The 23,433-nt window shown below is 36.7% G+C and overlaps 1 protein-coding gene across 2 annotated transcripts in view; it reads right to left on the bottom strand.

Annotated features, from left to right (window-relative positions):
- Positions 1-15,626, bottom strand: part of MBTPS2 (membrane bound transcription factor peptidase, site 2) — a 37,728-nt gene extending 22,102 nt beyond the window's left edge. Inside the window, exons 1-5 of one of the 2 annotated variants that reach the window (XM_019714586.2) lie at positions 15,402-15,626; positions 12,288-12,436; positions 10,463-10,688; positions 5,370-5,473; positions 3,341-3,468 (exon numbers count right to left, since the gene is read on the bottom strand). In XM_019714586.2, the coding sequence (XP_019570145.2) occupies positions 3,341-3,468; positions 5,370-5,473; positions 10,463-10,688; positions 12,288-12,436; positions 15,402-15,476 (682 nt within the window). In that variant the 5' untranslated portion in view covers positions 15,477-15,626. The remainder of the gene's footprint in view (positions 1-3,340; positions 3,469-5,369; positions 5,474-10,462; positions 10,689-12,287; positions 12,437-15,401) is intronic. The other variant, XM_019714587.2, reaches the window with a different exon arrangement.
- Positions 15,627-23,433: the final 7,807 nt, after the last annotated feature.

The raw sequence follows: 23,433 nt of genomic DNA, 5'->3' as shown, positions 1-23,433 counted from the left end.
AATCTTTTCCTTCAAGATTTGAAAGAATTCCACCTATGCAACTTTCAGGGGCTTTAAAAAATATTATTAGCTTTAGGTGTACAGAACAACACAGTGATTAGACATTTATATAACTCACAAAGTGATAACCCCAATAAACCCAGATAACCCCATCTGACACTATACATAATTAGAATATTATTGACTATGTTCCTATGCTGTACTATACATCCTTGTGACTTTTAAGAAAATTATAGTTGACGTTCAATATTATTTTATATTAGTTTCAGGTGTATGGCATAGTGGTTAGATATTTATATAACTTATGAAGTTAAGTATCCATCCCAATAAGTCTAGTATCCATCTGACACTATACATAGTTTTTACAATATTATTGACTATGTTCCCCATACTGTATTTTACATCCCCATGACTTTTGTAACTACCAGTTTAATCCCTTCACCTTCTTTTACCCAGCCCCCTAACACCTTCCCATCTAGTGACCATCAGTTTGTTCTCTGTATCTGAGTCTATTTCTGTTTTATTGTGTTCTTTAAATTCCACAAGTGAGATCATATGGTATTTGTCTTTCTCAGTCTGACTTATCTCACTTAGCATAATACCCTTTAAGTCCATCCATGTTGTCGCAAATGGTACGATTTAGTTCTTTTTTATGGTTGTGTAACATTCCATTGTCTATACAGAGGGTGCCAAAAAAAATGTATCTTTTTCAAATTGTTTTGGATTTCTTCAGATAAATACCCAGGAGTGGAACTGCTGGGCCATAAGGTAGCTCTATTTTTAATTTTTTGAGAAACCGCCAGTTTTCCATAGTGGCTGCACCAATTTGCAATCCCACCAACAGAGAACAAGAGTTCCCGTTTCTCTACATTCCCACCAACACTTGTTGTTTGTTGATGTATTGATGATGGCCATTCTGACAGGTGTGAGGTGACAGATATATCATTGTGATTTTAATTTGTATTTCTCTGATGATTAGTGACTTTGAGCATTTTTTTTCATGTCTATTGGCCATCTATATGTCCTCTGTGGAGAAATATCTATTCAGGTCCTCTGCTCATTTTTCAATTCAATTGTTTGTTTGTTTTTGGTACTGAGCTGTATGAGTTTTTTTAATAGATTTTGGGTATTAACCCCTGATCAGATGTATCATTGGCGAGTATCTTCTCCCATTCAGTAGGCTGTCTTTTAGTTTTGTTGATGGTTTCCTTTGCTGTGCAAAAACTTTTTAGTTTGAGGTAATCCCATTTTATTTTTTCTTTTGTTTCCCTTGCCTGTGGGGAAGTAGCAGTAAAAATATTACTAAGGATAATGTCTCAGAGTTTATTGCGTATGTTTTCTTCTAGGAGTTTTATGGTTTCAGGTCTTACATTTAAGTCTTTAATCCATTTTGACTTTATTCTTGTATATGGAGTAAGGTGGTCCAGTTTCATTTTTTTGCATGTATCTGTCCTATTTCCCAGCATCATTTATTGAATAGACTGTCTTTACCTCATTGTATATCCTTGCTTTCTTTGTCATAAATTAAGTGACCATATAGGCATGCATTTATTTCTGGGCTCTCTATTCTGTTCCACTGACCTATGTGTCTGTTTTTATGCCAATATCATGCCGTTTTGATTACTATGCCCTTTAGTATAGTTTGATGTCAGATAGCGTGACACCTCCAGCTTTGTTCTTCATTCTCAAGATTGCTGTGGCTATTCGGGGTCAGGGGCAGTCTTCTTCAACTTTCTTAATTTCTCCTCTTGTAACTAGCCCATTGTATATGTGTGTGTGTGTGTGTATATATATATACACACACACACACATATATATAAAATTTTTTTCTATCACCTCTGGGGTTTATTTAGGCTATTTTTTAAATAATCATCCAGGTTTTTGAAAATTTTGCAGAGATGAACAAAGAACACTTTTGTAATTGTGTTAATTTTCTCTTTATCAGTTGTCATTCCCCAATCTGACTGCTAATTCTGTCTATAGAAGCTTTCTTCCATTCTTTTTCTTCAAAGAACTAACTCTTGGGTTTAAAAGTTCTATTTTTCTTTTTTCTAATTATCTTCTGCCTCTATCCTTACTAATTACATAATTTCTTAACTATTTTATACTTTTTTTCCTCACTTCTTCAGTTGAATGCTTAACTGATTTACTTTCATTTCCTCCCACCCCCCTTTCTTCCACCTCTCTCCCCCACTCCGGTTCAAGCCATTGTTTCTCAGTCTAGTTGTATAGGACACAGCTCCCTGGCCCATGCTGGTACCATAAGCCTTGCGCTCCCCCTGGCGGAGGCAGCTGGTCACTGCAGCCGCTCAGAGCTCACAGCTTGCTGGCTGCAAACCACTCAGTGGCCTCACAATGGCCTCCAGCTGCTCATAGCAGCACACAGCAGCCTTGCACTCCTCCCCCAGCCCCCTCTGAGGCAGTCGGTTGCCAGTCATTGGTCAGCCACTCACAGTAGCCCAGGGCAGCACACAGCAGCCCGCAGCAGCACAAAGTAGCCCACGCTGGCCACTGGCCACTCATGGCAGCACACGCCAACTTCCAATGCTCACAGCAGCCCAGCTCCAGGGAGAGCTGTTGTTCACAATATTAGCAGTAGAGGGCGCAGCTCACTGGCCCATGTGGGATTCGAACTGGCGACCTCGGGGTTAGGAGAAAGGCACCCCAACCACCTGGGCCACCAGGCCGGCCCTCATTTCTTATTTCATAACTGCCTAACGCAGTGCATTTTCCTTGTAGAAAAACTACATTTCATTATCATTTTTAAATATACTGCAATTATAGTTTTGAATTAAATTGGACAATTTTTATGTTTCATGGGCACTTGAAAAGAAATTATAGTATAGAGTTTAGCATATTTATTGAATTTTGTCTTACTAAGAGCTTCGATGATTGACTTTTTCATACATATATGCCATGTGTTAAGAGATATGAGACTCATTTATTACATCTGGTTTTTTCCTTATGCTTTTTACAGTTTTGTTTTGATGGTTTGTTACCTGATACAGTAAGATTCACGATTACATTTCATTGTGGATTATATTCCATATGATCATTAAGTGGCCCCCTATGTGTCATTTAATGCTTTAGTCATATTTTCTGTTCACATTTGCATGGTATATTCAGCTTCTTTTACTTTCAATCTTTTTAAAATAACTTACGTTGGTTTTAGTTCTTTTTAATGAAGAAAATGGAAATGTAAACTATTTTGCTCTACTGCTTTTGACTGAGAATCTTATAAACTGAATTTATTAATCAAAAGAGATGTTTTCGTTTGTTATGTGAGTACTTTCTAACCACTAACAACACATAGATGAATAAAGAAATTTAAGTCTGTTACCTGCACAAAATATCCTTAGTTGCTGGACTGGTGATATAAGTTGCAAGTGAGTGGTGAACAGATCAACAAATGCTCCAGGATAAATAATGAAGAGAAAAATCCCAAAGCCATTAAATCGAACTTGTTCCCTAAGAAATCACATAAAAAAAAGGAATTTACTACTAGTATTGCATTTGTCAAAATAATAATATATGTAACCTTAAAACATCCTACCGAACTTCAAATTCTTGCTTAAAAAAACAAGTCTCTCTGGATAGTCAAAAAGTTATACCTAAGAAAGGAAAAAACTGTATTAAAATTGTAAAACTCAATATATACCAATAACAAAAGATGAATACAAATCGTGTGTATACATTTTTTTGGCACTCCCGCTATTTCTGTGAGAAACTAAATGAAAAACATTTTTATGATTTACTCTGAATTATTTTCAGAGGACACCATAGAAAATATAATTCAAATACATTATCTAAATCTTTATAGGTATCTTAGCTATTAAAAATGAAGGTGGACGTTTATCTAAGTGTACTCCTATTGAATTAATGTTCAAGTACATTTTAAAATGCATAATGCTCAGACTGTCCTTAGGAGAACTATTTTTTATCAAGTAATTCTCTAAAAATGTAATTACATTTAATAGCTTCATATGACCACACAGCTACTCTAAAAAAAGCATTGCCTAAATGTATTGTGCTGTTACTTAGTACTAGATACAGTGGTACCTCGGTTTTCGAACATCTCCATTGACAAACATTTCAGTTTACGAACGCTGTAAATTTTATGGATTTATGGTATCAGTAGATAGTAAAATTCATGCTAAATTTGCAGTTTTAGGGGTTGATTTTAAAGGTCTGGAACGGATTAATCCATTTTGCATTACTTTCTATGGGAAACCGTGCCTCGGTTTTCAAACTTTTCAGAACTCGAACAGTCTTCCGGAACAGATTATGTTCGAAAACCGAGGTACCACTGTACAGAAAAATTACTGTAAAATTCACCTTTTTCTTGGCAGTTGGGATTTTATCAAAAAAATTACCTACATTATTTCACATACTGTAAATTATTAAACTGTTAATAGCAATGCTGTGCTATGTATTATAAAACCCTAAAGGCTGCATTGCTAAAAACGTGGAAACAAAGGTAAAAGAGATTAAAAAGAAAAAAGTAGCCACCCATTTATACCAATATATGGCACACCTGTGTAACAGTGTATGCTCTGTCAAAATGAGGGTTTATTGCCAGTCAATAGACTCTTATTCATATGCAACTGGAAAGAAGTAATAAAAACTTCTCATCTAAAACCTTTTATCCGGTCCACACGCCCAAAGGATAAAACACATTTCCATCAGTATATGTGTTCCTTAATAACAATAATTATCGGTGGGAGTAAAGAGGAGTGTGACTCCTCCTCTCCCCCACCATGATTTTATAAGTTTAGTAGTCTTTAAAATGCTCAGGTATAATTATAATGATACATTTGGGCAGTCACAACAAGAGGGCATGATAATTGAAGCAAGTTCCAGGTCTCATCCTCCCTTATCTTCCACTTGGGTGTCTAGATAGACTATGATATATGTTAACAAACCCAGAGCTTTTGGTGATATTACTCTAGCTAGCAGAGGCCATGAGTAGAGCAGGAAAGTATTTCAGCTGATAAGCCAAGAAAGTACTAAGAAGGCAGGTGGGTGGGCTTTGAGTGCAGAGGTTATCATTCTGACCCAATGATGAATAGAAAAACTAGGTAGGTTTCAGGATTGGATGAAAATCTTGAAGTACCATGAGGATATATAACCATGCTGGCAAAGGATAGAAAGATCCAGATTATAGATATGTGTATGGTTAATTGAGCATATTCATCAATATATAAATCTCCTCTGCAAAAGAGAGGTATCGCAAAATAATAATGATGGACATGCACTGGGTAATAACCACAGAAAGAAAAAATAGCAAATGTAGCAGATTTTAGTAATAAGCCCTTGTAAATGAAAAGCTTCTTTGCATGTAGTAGAAAGAAAAAGGTAAATATCATTACCTAATAGCTGCTATCCCATGTCCAATTTCGTGTACAACACCACTAATGAGGACTGCAGCGAAGAAATAGGTCAGTTGGTTGACAGGTAAATTTATACCAGGAACCTGTTCGTAGACACAATGATAAATACACACTTGGGCACCAAGAGAGACGATGTTCACTCTATATTAAAGCTTAAACTTCCAACCTGAAGGTTCTATAAACTAAAATATGAATATCAATAGTTCACTTCTTCATTGTAAAGACACTAGCCAGTTTTTTGAACTAGGCAGTTTTTGAACTAAGCACACCAATCTAAAAAAGAACAAGAAACACCAGGATAAAAAGTTAAAATTTTAGCTTCCTGATCTGCACTGTGGGAAAGAACTAGAGAGCCTGGCAAAATGCCAGGGAATGAGCCGTGACACTGAAAAAGTAAGCAGCTGATTCATTCTCAAGGACTGGAAGCCTGATTTGGGAATTCTCATTATAATTCCTAGCCCTTCCTCTGTATTGTTATTCCAAGGTTCATTTGAGTAATACTGGATATCCCCACCTCCCATCAATGAATTTCATTTCAGTATTTTCAAGTTATATGACAGTTGATAATTAAAGGTAGTGTAATAAAGCATCTTATTTGTGTGGGAGTACCACGCCTCCATTTCTTTGATTCCATCAGTTTGTCCAGTACATTGGTAGTATCAAAGTGATACATCAATATTATATTAAAATTGAAATTTAATGCAGAAAGTTAGGCATTTGGAACATACAGACATGTTAAGGACCTATGAAGGATCAGGAGTTGTCTTGCAGTCAGATGCTCCTAAGATGTTGTGCATATATATATCACAGCATTCACAAGGGAAGTTTGCTATTTTAAGAGCTGCATGGTTAATTTTTCTTTTTTTAGATACCCAAGAATCTGCTCGTAAGATAAATAATTGCTCCCAAGTTATGTCATCTGTTAAGGAGACATTCTATAAATTAGGCTAAGGGGGGCACACCAGGCATCATTAATACTATTTACATACTGAGCATCTATTTCTTACAGTCCAAGAGTTGGAACCCTAACGGTATCTTTCTAGAGGAAATTCTTTTTTGCTTTTATTAATTTAACTATAAAATATGTTTAAAGCAGAAAAACTTGAAAACTCAAAGAAAAATAGAAGCCTATAATCCTATAATCCTCCCAAAACACACAAAAAACCATTCTCAATGTTATAAAGCATGTCCTTCTAGTATTTTCATGAACACATTTTTAAAAATTATACTTTTATTATAAATGTGGTTTTGAAATCTCAATAGTATCATAAATATTTTTCCATGAATATTTTCTGGTTCAACATGATTTTTAATAGTTGCATTGTATTGTATGGAATGGATTGTTGGGCATTTAGTTGTTTTAAAAGTTTCTGCTCTTATAAATTCTATAATAAACATATTTGGACACATGTACCCAAATATTTTGGGGAGATGAATTCTTAGACAAGCATAGTTGGTTCAGGCTCCAGAGAAGTATCACTTGGGGTTGATGCTCTGGCTCCCTCCCTAACTAGCAAGTTTGGATTATTCCAACACTTCAATTTCCTCATTATTAAAATAGAAATAACCAAATTTACATAAAAGGGTAATTTTGAGGATTACATGAGATAATCTGTGCCCAATGTTTAATATTATGCCTCACAGAGAGGGTATCAAATGCTATTATTACAGACAATTTAAAGGACTTTGATATATATCAAACTGCTCTCTAAAAACAGACCCTTCCATAGTCATAGTTTCTGCCATTAGTTTTATGCTTATGTCTTCCTCATTCTGTGTTCATATAAAAAGAAACCTGTTTTTTTCTTGCAAGGTCTTTCCTGATTTTATGCTTTAATTTTAATTCAACTGGAATTTTTGTGCACAACAGAAAAATTTCACTTTCAAGCCTCCTTTAGTACCGTGTTTCCCCGAAAATAACACCTAGCTGGACCATCAGCTCTAATGCGTGTTTTAGAGCAAAAATTACCATGTTTCCCCGAAAATAAGACCTAGCCGGACAATCAGCTCTAATGCATCTTTTGGAGCAAAAATTAATGTAAGACCCGGTATTATATTACATAAGCCCCAGTCTTACATTATAGTAAAATAAGACCGGGTATTAGATTAGACTGGGTCTTATAGTAAAATAAGACTAGGTCTTATATTAATTTTTGCTCCAAAAGACACATTAGAGCTGATTGTCTGGCTAGGTCTTATTTTCGGGGAAACACAGTAACAGAAAGAGATTCAAACCACACTGCTTAGATTGCTTTCTAAATTCATTAGTAATTCCAAGTGTCCTTTCCCTAGTTTTCATAATCATCACTTTTAATGTATATATAATATTGAATGACAATCCCAATATTTAACAATTTCTCAGTTACATATTGTGGTTGTTTCCAATTCTTCATAGTAATAGTGTTAGGAAAAAGAGCTTGATGAATACCTGTTTTTTTCTATATTTGGGACATTTTTATGATGCTCATTATATAAAGCTCTCTTTATCCAGACCCTACTAAGCAATTCTTTTAAAAAACATCAGTGTATCTTCTTCCACATACCTGCTCCATTCCCCTGTTGTCAGGCATCTTTCTGTTCAGATCAGTAGTTTCCTTTTTTCTGACCCCTCTCTAAATTTATGTACTTAACCTTAATTCTCATACTCGTACATTCCCTCTGTATCACAAAGTATACTGGTTACTTTACCTTTATGTCAAATAAATCAGTAGGCTTGATCCAATAGGACACTGGTTCTCTCTCTTTATTATTTTATGGATGTAATAATGAGATAAGGTAAGGATTTGAGTGTGTAACTATACCAACAGATGGTAGGTCTTATTTGCTGGCAATAGTATGCAAATGCCCGTCTGTCTAGGCCATGAATCACACAGGGTATTAGGTGAACCAGAATACTGACCTCTCAACAACAGTGTGCCAGGTTTTTGGGAACTAATACTAAATGAGACTATAGGGAATTATAGAGTAAACAGAAAGTATATTCTCTAAGGCATAAGTATGTTCTCATGTCAGGAGATGTAACATTCTTAAATGTATACATAAATATGCACAGTGGACTACAGAGGACAGCTGACTTAATGATTCCAGAGCATGACTCTCCTAGCAGAGTCAATATTTTTGTGAGCTCTATGAATAAACTGAGAAGCAAAAAGAAGAAATAATTTCTTCTCTGAACATCTTGCCAGTCTAATCCTATTCAAGCAGACAGTACAATGATCATATTTCCTCCAAACCTGCTTCTTCCTCCACTATCCTCCTTCTTGGCAAACAGTACCCAATTATGTATCCCAAGAGTTATCCTAAACTCTTCCTTTTCCCTCCAGCCTCACATTCAATTAATCGCCAAGGCCTGAAAATTCTACTCCAAAAGATCCCTTGAATCTACCCCCTTCATTCTAATTACCACTAATTTAGTTTAAGTCTTTATCACTTCTAATGTGAATTATTCCAACTGCCCTCTTAAATGGTCTCCCCATCTTAGGTGTAACCCTACTTTGGTTCATTTTGCAGACCTGTTATCTACAGTTAAAATCGGAACTTGTTATAATAGCCCTTCATAACCCAAACTCTGCATATATCTCCCATCTTATCTCCTGCACCATATACTACCTAGACACAGGTCAAAGTTACTTTATAGTCCTTTGAAGAATTACCGGTCTTTCTTAAGAGAGTAGAGCATAATGGCTATGAGGTCAGTGGTGGATGAGTGGTGGAGCCACCATTTACTAGCTGTGACGACAGGCAAGTGACTTAACATCTCTGTGCCTTGGTTTTCTCCTGTGACTCTTACTTCTAGATTGTTGCAAGAATAAAAGAAAACGGGCACCAAAACCTCACATGGGAAGCAGTGCATATGAACTAGGTTTTATTATTTCTACTATTATGCCCTCCACCTTTCCCTGTTATATGGGTCCCTCTGGTACTAGGACACTCAACTGCCACCTTCCTTTCCCAGGCTATGTGGACTCTGCCCACCCTTCCACCAAAGCTCTTCTCTACTCTCTCCCCAGTGCCAGGCACATCTCAGCACACCTTCTCTCTATCCCGACAGCACCTTATACTTTATCTAACCGTAGCACAATTATAGCAGCTCTCCCTCTAGACTAAAAGTTCCATTACTGCTAGGATTGGATTTTGTTCCCCATATAAGCAGGACTCAATAACACATGGCCAATCGGCAGAATATACTCAGTAAATGTTTGCTAAAGAAATAAATCATCTCTTCTGAGGCCTCACCTGGAGAATCCTTTTAACCTCTAAGAAAGAGCTAGTTACCATTCTCTACAAATGACTTCTAAATCTTCCCATAGTGACCCAGCATAGTAGAGGCCACAAAGTGTTGAGTTAAAAAACAAACAAACAAAAAACTGTCACTAACTCGTAAATAGTCTATTCCATTAATAAGAATGTGATTAAAAACATAACATTCATGACTCCTGGAAATGGAATCTATAAATGTAAAAATTTTGAATTAAAAGCCAATGGTAAAGCACCTTTCCAAACTCTGGAGACATGAATTGATAAGGTAAAGGTCTACTCATGTGTTTTAAAGAGAGAATTATTATAAATAGCTCACATTCAAAGGAGTACAACTCAGCACATTATTCTTCACATCAAAAAAATCAGTGACCATTCAAAAAGGTCTTATACTTTTAATTAAAAGGATATTATTGGTTAGAGTATGAAAGCCACGAAGAGAAAATGGGAACACTGCATAGGATAAAAATGCAATTTATTTATATATTATAAAGATCCTAAATCAGCATACTTATTCTTTGATACGAACAGTCATTTAACAACTCAAGACAACACGTATTAAATGAAATACCTATGTAATTGGTGACAGTCTTAATGATGGTCTCTTCATTCTACTACTATTACTACTACATACTGCAATTATTCCTTGCTATATTCTTACTAATGTTTTTATTTAAGCAGATAATTTGAGAAATTGTGAGACTTTCATTTATTTTTATAGTTATATTATGGATAGGAGTTATGCTATCCAGAAGAAATATCTTGTGTCTATGTTTCAACAAAGTTAGTTATTAAAGAAAAAAGAAGGCACTTACCACAACTTGTAGCACCTGTTCGTTGTGAAGTGAGGAAGAGGAGGAGGAGGAAGAAGAGGAAGATGATGAAGAGGAAGAAGAGGAGGAAGAAGAGGAAGAAGAGGAGGAAGAATAAGAAGCAGAAGAATCAGCCATCATTTGTGCTAAAGTCTGCATCAGCGTTTTCCCCAGTAGAAAAAACGAGCTAAACATGGCAATTACGCCAAATACCATTCCAAAGTTGAACCTGTTAAGAGGAAAAAATTGCATAAACGTACAATTCCTAACAATTCAGGGACTAAAAACTTCATTGACCAACCACATTTCATAGCTTCAAAATAAATGTCTAAAAATTCCCATACCTCTGTCTCTTTTTCCTACTGAACTTTAGATCTGTGACTGAAGCACAGGCAGTAGTCTCTTTAAAGAGTTCTAATAACTTACAGTTCTCTCATAATTTAAGAGGCTGAATATTCTTCCCAATAAAAAATTTGTTTCCTTGCATGTCTTTTGCTCATTTACATAGCATCGTTTTGATCTTGTTCTCATAGTTATTAAAATTCTTTTGACGTTACAGACATCCATTCTTTTTCCTCTACCAATTCTATTACCTGTATCTTATTTTAGCAATATTTTGTGATGAGCTTAAATATTCATGATAGCATTTAATGAGCTTCTTTCTTTTACTGCTTTTGTAATTAGCAGTTACCCGTCTATAGTTGGGATGATCTATTACACTTTGTAACTGTTTGATAAGTTGTGTTTTTCAAGGAACTTATTCTTCTAAATTGTCAAATTTATAGGCACAGAATTGTTTATAATTTCATTTTTTTAATGTTTATAAAACCTGTATTAATGTTCCCTTTTTCAATTCTGATTTTTAGTTAACTTGTGGTTTCTTTTTTCTTAATCAGTCATGGTACAGGTTTATCAATTTTATTAATCTTTTCAAAGAACCATATTTTGACTTTGCTGATTTGTTCTATTGTATATGTTCTACTTCACTGATTTCTGCTCTTTTATTATTTCCTACTTCCTCTTTTGTTTGCTTTGATTTGCTGTTGCATTTTGATAATCTGAGTATTTTCATTTAGCTCTACTCCATTTGGAGCTCAATTTTTAACAAAAAGGAATTTAGACAAAGCCCGCCTCCCCCTTCCCAGTGCCATACTAGAAATTCTCTCAACTAATTTGTCAGTCTCTAGGGTGTCCCAGAGATCATCGTAAACCCCCTAACCATAAACTTTTGATTTTTTTTTAATGTTTTAAACTAAAGGGGTATGCCTGGAATGGCAAGGGGGCTCCAGGACCCCAATGCTGCAGTCTGCTTGGCCGGTTTCCCACTTGGTTTGTGCATATGCCTTACTGGTTGTTAAATATTTTAAATGTCCTTCCGGAACCTGGAGGAGTATCACAAAAGAAGCACAGGGGAAAGCCTGCAGATTTTGGGGTGTCCCATGACTCCCAGGACCCTCGTTTCTATGTGTGATGATAGGGGAAAGAATTCTCCAGGATTATTTTCCTGATGGAAAATGCTCCATATGTTGTTTGATTTTCTATTAGTGTATAAGGTACACAGCGAAGTGTACAAGACTGAAGTGTACAGCTCACTGAATTTTTACACATGTGCATCCATGTACCCACCACCCAGATCAAGATATAGAACTTTGATTTTTAATGTATGAGAAAGCACAAGGAGGCAATCCCATAAGTTTATATAAAACCATAAAGTTTTTATACTGTCAAAATTTTAAAACGCAGATTGGTAAATGATGGAAACAGTTCTTTTAATAAGCATTTCTCATGATCACAATAATTTAAACCAAAAAGAAAAAATGAAGCATACCACTGGTAAAGGAGCCTTGCTTTCTGCCGTCCCCAACTGTAAAAGGCATGATTGAAAATAGCTGTTTGCCATCTTATGTGAAAAGGGGAGATGTTTAATCCATTGTCTGCCAGCCAGCCTTCATAAGAATGCTTAAAATACCCAGATGACTAAGAGGGAAAGAAAAGTTCCACATCACTCAATTTTGAAGAACAATTTATAATGTTTAAGAAAATCAAAAAGTGTTTTCTACAGGAGAGCAAGATATAACAAATGCTTGTAATTTTGAAGCTTTATGTTTCTTCTTCAGGATATTAAAGGAAAGGTCTCAGACTAACTGGTCTGCTGAGATTAGGGCCCAGCATCCTATGGCCCATGGGCCAAATCTGGCCTGCAACGTGTTTTTGTACTGCCTCTGAGCTAAGGATGGTTTTCACATTTTTTAGGGATTATAAAAAGACAACAAAAACAAGAATATGCGACACAGACTCTGTGTGGCCCACAAAACCTAAAATATTGTCTGCCCCTTTACAGCTGCCCTCTGCTTAAAACACTGTTGCCCAATAGAAATACAATGTGAGTCACACATGCCAGTCCCATACGTAATTTTAAAATTTCTAGTAGCCAAATTTTAAAAAGTAAATGGAGAGAGATTAATTTAAATATATTTTTAACTCAAAATATCCAAGATATTATCATTTCAACATGAAATCAATATAAAATATCACTGAAATAATTTACAATTCTATTCATTCATTTGTGTACTAAGTCTTTGAAATCCGGTGTCAACTTGACACTTACAGCACATCTCAATTTGGACTAGCCCCATTTCAAATGCTCAATGACCATGTGTAGCTCAATGGCTACCGTACTGGACAGTACAGGCCTAGAAACCTTGTTACCATAGAAAGTGTCCTTGTGTTATAATTTAAAAATACACCCAACTAATCCAACAGAGGGTACAAGTTGGTTGGAATCAGTGCTTTCTATCCTTTTCTGAGCAACAACCCTAAGAAATTAGGCTGACTTTGATTACGTAAAAGTACAAAACTTATCTAAAGTCATCTTGGTCTCAGTAACTTCTCTTACATTCTTCAGGGTTGGGAGGATAACTGTTTATACACAGCCTAACGAGTTTTATCTTTAGGGACGTTTGAAGTCCTTGAGTAAGGATTTTGGATAACAAAGCTGTTTTATATACACTGACATTGACCCTGATTACCTCGGTTACTGTAAGTACAGTAAGTATTTTGTCACATCAATGTCCATCCATTTGAGAAATTCATCTGTTTCTAGAAGGATATTTCAGCCTATCACAGTCATAAAAAATGACCTGAGTCTGAACACAGGTATCCGTTTGCCTTTGGATATCGAATGTTCTCTGCTCTCAATTTTTAGGTGGAATTTTTAAAACCTGCTTATTTTCCAGGACTTGGAAAAGGAGAGTGACACACCCCTTCAGCAGTCTACTGAGGAAATCCTAGAAGAACCAAGGGTGGAAACAGCGGACCATGTTGGAAACAGAAAAATTGAAGGTGCAGGCTCCGAAAAGTCTAAGGTCTCTCCATTCCCCAAGCAGATACTCTGAATGAGTTAGATCTTTTGCCCAAGGAATAGTAAATACTCTTAGGGAGCCAGGGGCTGTTACTGAAATTAAAGTGCCATCCTGGTCACCTCACACATTTGACCAGAGGCTGTGGAGGTTTGAAAACTTCTTTTTATTTTGGATTTTTGTCACATATGCAACATAAAGAAATCATGTGCCTTGTTTCTAAACAACAAAATCACTGTTTAAAGAAAGAAGCAGTGGTCTGTACTGCTTATGACATGCTAAGCACTGTGCCAAGTATGTGCAGAAGATGCAGAGTCTTGATTCTGTAGGTCAGGGATGAGGACCGAGATTCTAAGTCTACGTTTCCGACAAACTCCCAGATGATGCAAGTGCTGCTGGTCCTTGAACCGCAGGTTGAGTAGCAAGGCTTTATGTGTACGAACTAATGTAATCCTCTCTACAGTATCAGGAAATCCTTACTATTGTTACCCCTACTTTAAAGAGGAAGAAACCGAGGCACAAGAGAGTAATTTGCCCAAGGTCACAAGGGCTAGAAGTGTCAGAGCCCAGCCCTTGCTCTAAGGACTCCACTGTAGAACCGCCTCACTTTGCAAGTTGAACTGCAACAAAGAAGCACAAGTATCATTTCATTTTACTGTTAAACCTAAAGCACACAATACTAAACTACAGTATTCTATTTAAAACGGTACTCAGAACATGGTTTTACTATTCATAATTGGAATTTTTATTAAACATTTGAGAATTTATAAGATTTTGTTCCACACATAGTTAACCCCCACCCTCCAATATTCAATTCCAAAAGGTTACTTGAACCATGCGGTCAGACAAATGTTCGTAATTTTTGCTACCCCTCCCAAATAACTGGAGAATGGACCGTGCACCCAGAGCGTGTGTGGAGGGGAGTTAATGTTAAGAAGGGGGTGCAGGGTGCAAATTAACATTTGAATAATCAGAAATTAGTTATCTACATCCCTGCTACTGAGTATGCTACTTTGAAGGATGGTCTGTAGATTAGCAAACAGCATTGGTAGCACTTGGGAACTGGCTACAAACGCACAATCTTAGGCTCTGCCGCAGACCTGCTGAATCAGAATGTGCATTTTAACCGGAACCCCCGATGACCATATGTACTTTAAAGTTTGAGACCACTGATCGAAATCACAACTTGATTTAGATTCATTCCAACGCCAGCAGTCTCTACGGGGTCGTGGAGTTAAAGACAATGAGGGGAAACAATGCCTTTCCTAGGCAAACAATTTATTTTCCTCCCTGGGACACTGCCGTGAGGTATGGCAGGACCCCGGTCCTCCCGAGACTATTACCGGAGCTTCCCCGGCAAGACACGAAGGCTGCGGGGCCTGCACCGCCCGGCAATGAGACTGCGGCTGCTGCGCCGGCCGCCACACCCCTCCCGCGGCACCCCATTCTTTAAGACCGAACGTGGGCAACGGCCGCGCGGCTTCCAGCCCGGGAGGCGCGAGGCAGGGGAGCAGGAAAGGCTTTGGGCCCTGCGCTCCCGCCCTGGGTACCGCGGGCTTGAGCCATCAACCCGAAGCTCTCACCTTCAGCACCAAGTCGGTCAGGTAGACGGCAGTCCAGCCACCCACCACCACCACCACCAGCGACACCGGAATCATGGCAGTGGCAGAGGCAGCGGAGGGAAGGCGAGCCCCCGGCGTCCTCCTCCCTGCGAGCCGCAACCAGCCGACCGCACAGCGCTTACAACCACAGCATCCGCGCAGGAACCAACCTGCTGCCGGCTCACTTCTCGCGATGGCGCTGTTTTCCCCCGGACCCTTCCGGTGGGGTCACACAGACTGACGGACTTGTGCGCACCGGAAAAGGGCGCGGGGGCTTATTTTTGTGGGGCACTCGGGCGCCGCGATCCCGGCATCCGCTTGGTTGCCGCTGCGTGCTGTCTCGTGGCTTCTTAGGTTTTGGCTCTCCCTGCAGTTTGCTCTCCATTCTCTCCAGTTCTGGTCTGGTGTTCGCTGTTGCTTTTGATCTAATGAGGGTTTGGGGTCATCTGAAGTAATAATAATCGCCTCCGCCTCCCACACCTTGTCATAGGTATCCAGATTTAAGTTAGTTACGTTTATTCTTTTTATTTAAGTGTAATTTACACATAGCGAAAGCATAATACAGATCTCAACTGTCCATTTCGATGAGCCTTAATAACTATTATCTGCGTACCCTAATCAAAATAAAGAACATTTCCTTATCAGGAATTTCTTTTCAAGTCAACCTCCCTCCCCCTTCTAATTTATTTAAACTTTATGTGAATAGAATCAAACAATAAGTACTCTTTTGTGTCTGGTTTATTTTGCTCAACATAATAGAGCTGTAGGGGAGCAGAATTTGCCACCTCAAAATATTTGCCACCCTTTTTGGCATATTGATTATTTTAAACTGGTTATTTAAAAAAACAAAACAAAAAACAGACAGAAGAGGAGTTCTGAAAACCAAGTAGAAGTTACCCTTTCCTAAGAGACATTTACATTTATAAAGGGAATCTCCATTTGTAAAGATGTTTCCCTCTCTACCAGGAAGAGCAGGATGAATAAATCTCCACAAACTTTTTATCAATGCAAAAGGCAGGGACTTAACTCTGCATAACAACCTGACCCTTATTTACTGTACTTTGCCTGGGGACCACCCATTGCTGGCCTCCTCCCCATCCCCCAAATCTTTTGTCTTTAGCTGAAGATGGTATTTAAGGTGATGGCTTCTGCCATTTCAGAGTTATTCAGTTTTCCTGGGTCTCTCCCATGTATACAGGAGGCATACATGTTATTAAATTTTTGCTTGCTTTGCTCCTGTTATTCTGTCTCATGTCAATTTAATTTTTATACCAGCCAGAAAAACCTAGAAGGGAAGAGGAGACATTTTTCCACCCTGACATAGCTTTATTCATGTTGTTGATTAAATTAGGATCTTTTCTTAACCTCTTTCATTACAAAATTTAAGATTGGTTCTATGGTAAAAACAAAACAAAAAAAATGGAGCTCTGAACATACACATATTTTTATGTTGACACATACCTGATTATATATTGACTTGGAGCAGTGGTTCTCAACCTTGGCTGTACATTAGGAGCACTAGGGGGCTATAAAAATTTGTATTAAAATGCTATAGCTTACATTAATTAAGTCAATCTCAGCTTGGGACCCAAGCATTAGTATTTTTTTAAGCTCTTAGATCATTCCACTGTGCAGCCAAGATTGAGAACCACTGAACTAGATGATCTCTAACGAAAGGAAAACCAATATTTGTTTTTCTGCATTCACTTAATGTTCAAGTCCTTAAAAATTACTTGTGTTAACTTTTCTGGAAAAGCATCATTAGCAATAAAAATACTAATACCCAAATATCGAGAACATAATACTATCTTAAGAACAAGTATCCCGAATAAAAATGCACTCTCAACCCCCTCTAAAGTAAAACTAAAGTGTAATAATAAAAATCTATATTACAAATATTGCTACTAGTTTGCCTCACTCTCCACACTTTTCCTAAAGTTTTAATAATTTAGCACTGTATCTCCTTTCTAGGTTCAAGAAACCTTATGCCTCATCTTGTCTATATGTGTGTATGTGTTACTACAAAATGTGTCAATTTATTTGGGACACAGCTGGGTGTAAATTATAAAAGATCATCAAGCACCCAGTGACTCCACTGTTTTCAATGTACAGCTGTCCCAAAAGTCTTAATACAGTTCTAGGTTTTGATAATTTCAGAAGTATAAAAGCTACATACTTGCAAAAAGCATCACTTGAATGTTTACTTAAATTTCTTTCATGCTTACTCATTTTGTGAATTTTCAACAATTTTAAAAATTAGTTTTAGGTGTACAAAGCAATGTAATAATTAGATATTTATACCCCTCACAAAGTGATAACTAACCTCCTTCCCTCAGTTTGAATTTTGAATAATTTTAAATGTTAAATTTTTCAGTCCCCTAATTGAGGATGGCAAATACTGACTGAAACAAAATACTGAAATACGTTTACTGTTCAAAAATTCCCAAGAGCAAATAAGCACGAAAGAAATTTAAATAACTTTATTTTCAAATGATGTTTTGTGTAAGTTTGTAGAATTTGTACTTCTGAAGTTATTAAAGCCTAAGAGTACACTAAGACTATTGGTACGCTATTGTATTTGAACTGACCTTTGCTCTTATATACTTCCTGTAATTTTTAATACCTTCTTCCCTGAGAGGAGAAAATATTAACTTAAGAATTGAATTGTATTCTCTTTTGTTAGCCTGTGGGCTTGTCTGGACCGTCTAGAGGGTCCACTCTAGCTGGACAAGTATCAGCTACTGTGTGGCTATCTGATTATACAAAATATGTAGGAAATGAGTTGTGTTTTTCTATTCCCAACCTAAAATTTAACTTATTTAACTGACTTGGTGTTCTCATCAGGGACCAGCAGTTAGAATAAAACACTGAATTGAATCCTGCTGGTTTCTGGAATTCATCAGTAGAGGAAGCCAGCTGGTGGCAGCAGGAGAGACAAGATAGGGAATGCAAAATGGCAGCAAAAAAATGCCTGAGTTTTAGAAAATCAAGGTATTCTTCCTTAGAAAAAAATTGTGACGATTTACAAATCGTTTCAGGTTTCTGTCAAGTAACTATTTTAAATGAAGGACACAGAGCCAAGCTTTTAGTCATATAATTTTTATTTAGTATATATTTTTAGAGTGGCACCAAATATACATTTTGGCTAAATGCAAAATAGCTACATGTTAAAAATCAATATTTGGTGGCAGAAGAATGCCACTATCACATAATAAACTTCTAAGATACCAGAATCCACATGAAGTATAAAAATTAGATATTATTAATTTAAAAATTATCATTACAATTTTACTATTAAAATGTTAATATTCAGGTTTTTAAAGTTTGACATTCCATTCAGGAATATTTATTTATCATCAAGTGTAAGCTGGTAGTTTGCTTCTGGGGTCATTAAGACTATACATTTATGACACTAAATTGCACCAGTCAGTTATGCTTGGGAAACAAACCCTAAAATCCCAGTGGCTTAAAACAACAAAGATTTATCTTTTGTTTGTGATATGTATCCATCATGGGCTGGCAGGCTGATGGAGACTACAGCATTTTATCATGCCCACATCTCAAAATGAAGCTCAGGGTTCAGTGCCGCAGACAAAGAGAGAACTAGAGTATTTACCACTGGCAGCAAAATGCTATGGCCCAGATATGTAGAGGTTACTTTCATTCACGGTTCATGAGCCCAAAGTAGTCAAATAGCTGTGCCTTTAAGGGCAGAAGGAATGTAATCCCCTGTATACCTAAGAGTAAAGAAAATATACCTGGAAATAAACAGTAGTGTTATTTACCACATAAATAGATGCTCTCTTTTGAAGGGATTCAGAACAGGCCTCCCCAAGATGTGCCACTTTAGCCTGTGGGTTATTTTGAGCTGAAGACAATCAAGACTCTGATGGCTCAAGGGAAACTTATCTCTCCCTCAAAGAATTTAAATTAGGGGCCTTTCCCATAATCAGAGTTATTTCCAGAAATAACCTTTTATGGCCTATCTATAGGGCAGGGCAAATATCTAATTACTGAACATCTGCTCTTCTTATTGTCCTGTAAATGACCCTCCTCCCCTAGGAACACCAAGACTTCTTATCTCATCCTTAGCTCAGAATGTCATATATACCTAATTTTACCTTTCTGTCCCTGAACCTCATGTATGTGAGGTCTCTGATTCTCTCATATTTGTGGGGTTCATGTACATATGCATGTGATTAAATTTGGTTATTTTCTCTTGTTATTCTGTCTTATGTAGATTTAAATATTAGACCAACTGAAAGAACCTAAAAGGAGAGAGGAAAATTTTTCTCCCCCCCACTTTCACCTACAGAGGGCACAATAGCAGATAATGTTTGGTTAGTGCTACCATTATGGGATACTGCTAGTGTTGATGCTACCACAAAATTATTAAGCTTTTTTTTCTCTTTAATAGGAACCAACAAAAGTAAAGACTCACCTCCATTTATAAATCCTAGTGTTGGTGTGGTTGCTGATGGTGCAGTTTGGTTGAAGCAGTCTCTCGCATGGATACCAGTTGAAGAAAATAGTTTCTGAATCTCAAGCTTCTTTACTTACATTTTTTATTCCTAATATATTTATGTTTTGACTGCAATTGCTGTTTTACACAGTCACATGAATAAAATTTTTTCCTAAACCTTGGCTCTAAAAATATAGCAAAGAAGTAATATAATTAGCTTTCAATAAACCAATCATTTTGGTTTTTCTATCTGCATTTCAGTTTCATTTCATGTACTCCAGTATTAGCATCTTCCTGGAGTAGAATGATAAGAGAATCTTTTCAGCAGCTATATGTAAGAAATATCTGCATTGGTTGGGTTACTTCTTCCTCAGGTTCCAGCAAGCAAAGTCCTTTCTCTGCAAGCAGTTTTAATAAGTTAAGGTATATTGTTGTTATATAAAAATCACATTATTTTGGTTTTGTTCAAGATGACTTGTAAACATGTAGTGACTGCTATTCCATCTTGTTTAAACATCTTGTTAAATATATGACAAGGCAATTCCAAAATCTTTGGACATCATGTATTTTTGTCTTTGATTGAAGTATGGCGAAGTGGCCCACAATCTTTCTGCTTATAGACAGTTATAATTGCTTTCTGATTACCATACTGAAGGATATATAACATCACATGCTTAAGATTCCTAAATTGCTCTTAGCCTTTACCATGTTTGTTCTATTATTGATAATAATTGACAAGTTTTAAAACTGATTTTCCATCCTATAAATAGTTTTTCAACCAGAATGTATTAGGTTGATAGCTGTGTGAGATCTCAGTAAACTCTCAACAATTAAACAGAAGCTGAGTTGAATTCATTACTAATTTATCATCCTATCAGATTTAAATATAACTTGTAGTTGTTTCTGCATATCCAAATGTCTGACATCCAAGATAAAGTATCACATTTAATAATATCATAGCCTTTCTGTACACAGCAGAATACAATTCAAGAAGTGTTTAGATAACACATTTTTCTAGAAGGAACTTAACAACTAGGATTTATAGCTTCAGCAAATATGAAAACTCCTTCATCTTCAACTGCTGAAAATAGTTCATAGTTTATAGCAGGAGTTGTCAAATTATGGCCTGAGGATCAAATCTAGCCCTCTGCTTGTTTTGTAAATAAAGTTTTACTGGAACAGAGCCATGCTCCTTGGTTTGCATTATCTATGGCAGCTTTGCACCACCACAGCAGAGTTGAGTAGTTGTGACAGAGACCTAATGGCCCGCAGAGCCTAACGTATTAACTACCTGACCCTTAAAAGGAAAAGCATGCTGACTTGTGGTGTATAGTAATATTGTCAATAAGATTTTTTTAACTTTAGCTTCCCTAGACATAGAACTATAAGGAATTCTCTTCTTAAAGCCTTCTCATAAACTCTACTATTTTAAAGTTTGACAAGTGGGAATAAAATGTAGTTTTGATGCCTTGTTTTGCTCTAACACTTTATTTTAACCTTCTTACGCTTTACATTCTTTATATTTAAACTGAAGATGATTTATCAAGGATGCTGTTGAACAGGATGTTGGAATTTTTCCTGCTCATGAAATTTTCAGGTGGTAAACTGACATTTTGCTATTAATTTACCCTTGTAAGATGTGAAAATTTTTCTTGTAAGGCTGATGGCCTAAGTGGAAGTAAATAACAAAAAATTAAATCCAGTTTTTTATTTCAGAGTTTGTTGCCACAGCATAACCTAGCAAAAGCGGAGCAATGCAATTCTTAATAAATGGTTTTCTATATAAACTTAAAAGTTTAAAAAATCATAATTATTGCAGCATTTTACTCTTCAGCAATGGATGTATATTTGTTATTCAAGTGATGGATGTATACTTAGGACAAGTAAAGAAAAATTTCAGTCCAAATTATTTTAGAATGCTTACATATATTTGTAAGTGAATATTAAAATATTTTCAATACATTCAAGTGAAACACTTTATATTATTTAAATTGTTTCACTAATTAAATATGATGATACCTACTCCATCATATGATCACTGGTTGAATAAATTTTCAGGAATGCCATCAATGATGTTGAAGTAGGCATTTGGCCATGTGGGGGAAGAAAATTAATTTTCCTTTTACCTTTCTAGGTTCTTGGTTGACATACATCTGTAATAAAAAGGCAGATTAACAGGAGAAAAACAAACTCTCTGTCTCTTATTCTTTTATCTCATTTTGAAAGTCCAGTTAGATGTAACAGCTTCTCTATCCTCCTTATCTATTTCCCTTTCTTTAATATTTTCCCTGTCTTTACCTTGCTGCTTCTGGGTAACTTCTTGAAATCTATCTTTCACTTCATTATTTCTTACTTCGGCTGTGTTCAATCTGGTGTTTTAACGAGTCTATTGATTTTTCTAATTTCTATTATTTTGTTTTTCATTCCTAAAAATTTGTTTTTTGTTCAAATCTGATATACTATTTTTTACTTTTTCTTGTTTCTTAGCCATAGTTTTCAGTGTATAGCTTAAACATGCTTATTATATACATACTGTGTATCTGATAATTCCAGTATCTATAGTATTGGCAGGTATGATCCTTTGTTTCTGCTAATTGTCGCTCATGGTGACTTGTGTTTTTTTCTTTTTTACTGCAAACTCATGTTTGTTGGAACTCTATCTGGTGGAAGTACTTAATGCCTGAGCTTAAGGTAAATTTCTTCAGAGAGGACTGGCATTTATATTTGCCAAGTACCTAAGGGCCTCACTAACCTGGGGTTACTAAAATTTAAATCATTAATGTTGGGTTTTTGTTGGTCACAATTTTAGGTTCTGGATTAGAAGTGTGGTGTCCGGTTGTGGTAGGCTGCTTCTGAAATGGCTCCCAATGATCCCTGCCTCTTGGTAGTCATGCCTTGTGTAATCCCCTTCCTTTGTGTGTGAGCTGCATCTAGTGATATGCTTCTAACAAACTGCATATGGCAAGAAAGATGGGATGTCACTTCCATGATTAGGTTATAAAGGATTGTGACTTCTGTCTTTCCCTCTTTCTGTCTCTCCTCACTTGCTCACTCTGATGAAGCAAACTGCTATGTCGTGAGCTACCCTGTTGAGAGGCCCATGTGGCAAAGAACCAAGGGTGGCCTCCAGCCAACAGCCCATAAGGAACTGAGGCCCTCAGACCAACAGCCTGAAGACACTGAATCCTATCCACAACTGCATGAGCGAGCTGGGAAGCAGATCCTTTCTCAGCTGAGCCTTGAAATGAGGGCCATCCTAGCTAATAACTTGACTGCCACGTTGTGAAACAACATGAGCCAGAGGGCCCAGCTAAGCTGTGCCCAGATTCCTGATCCACAGAAATGGTGAGATAATAAATGTTGTTGTTTCAAGGTACTAAGTTTTAGGGTAATTTCTTATTCAGTAGTAGATAACTAATACATCAATCACGAGTGGTAGTAGTCCCATTCTACTCTGTACAGGTTGGTCCAAATCTGTGTTACTCTTTCCCATTATGGTCATTCCTTAAAAGGATACTGGAACAAGCCAGAAAGTACCCAAAGGGAGACTGT

The sequence above is a fragment of the Rhinolophus sinicus genome, chromosome X, assembly GCF_036562045.2.
Source record: "Rhinolophus sinicus isolate RSC01 chromosome X, ASM3656204v1, whole genome shotgun sequence".
Taxonomy (NCBI): Eukaryota; Metazoa; Chordata; class Mammalia; order Chiroptera; family Rhinolophidae; genus Rhinolophus; species Rhinolophus sinicus.
Note: the sequence above shows the minus strand (reverse complement) of the source record. Positions and strands in the feature narration are given on the sequence as shown.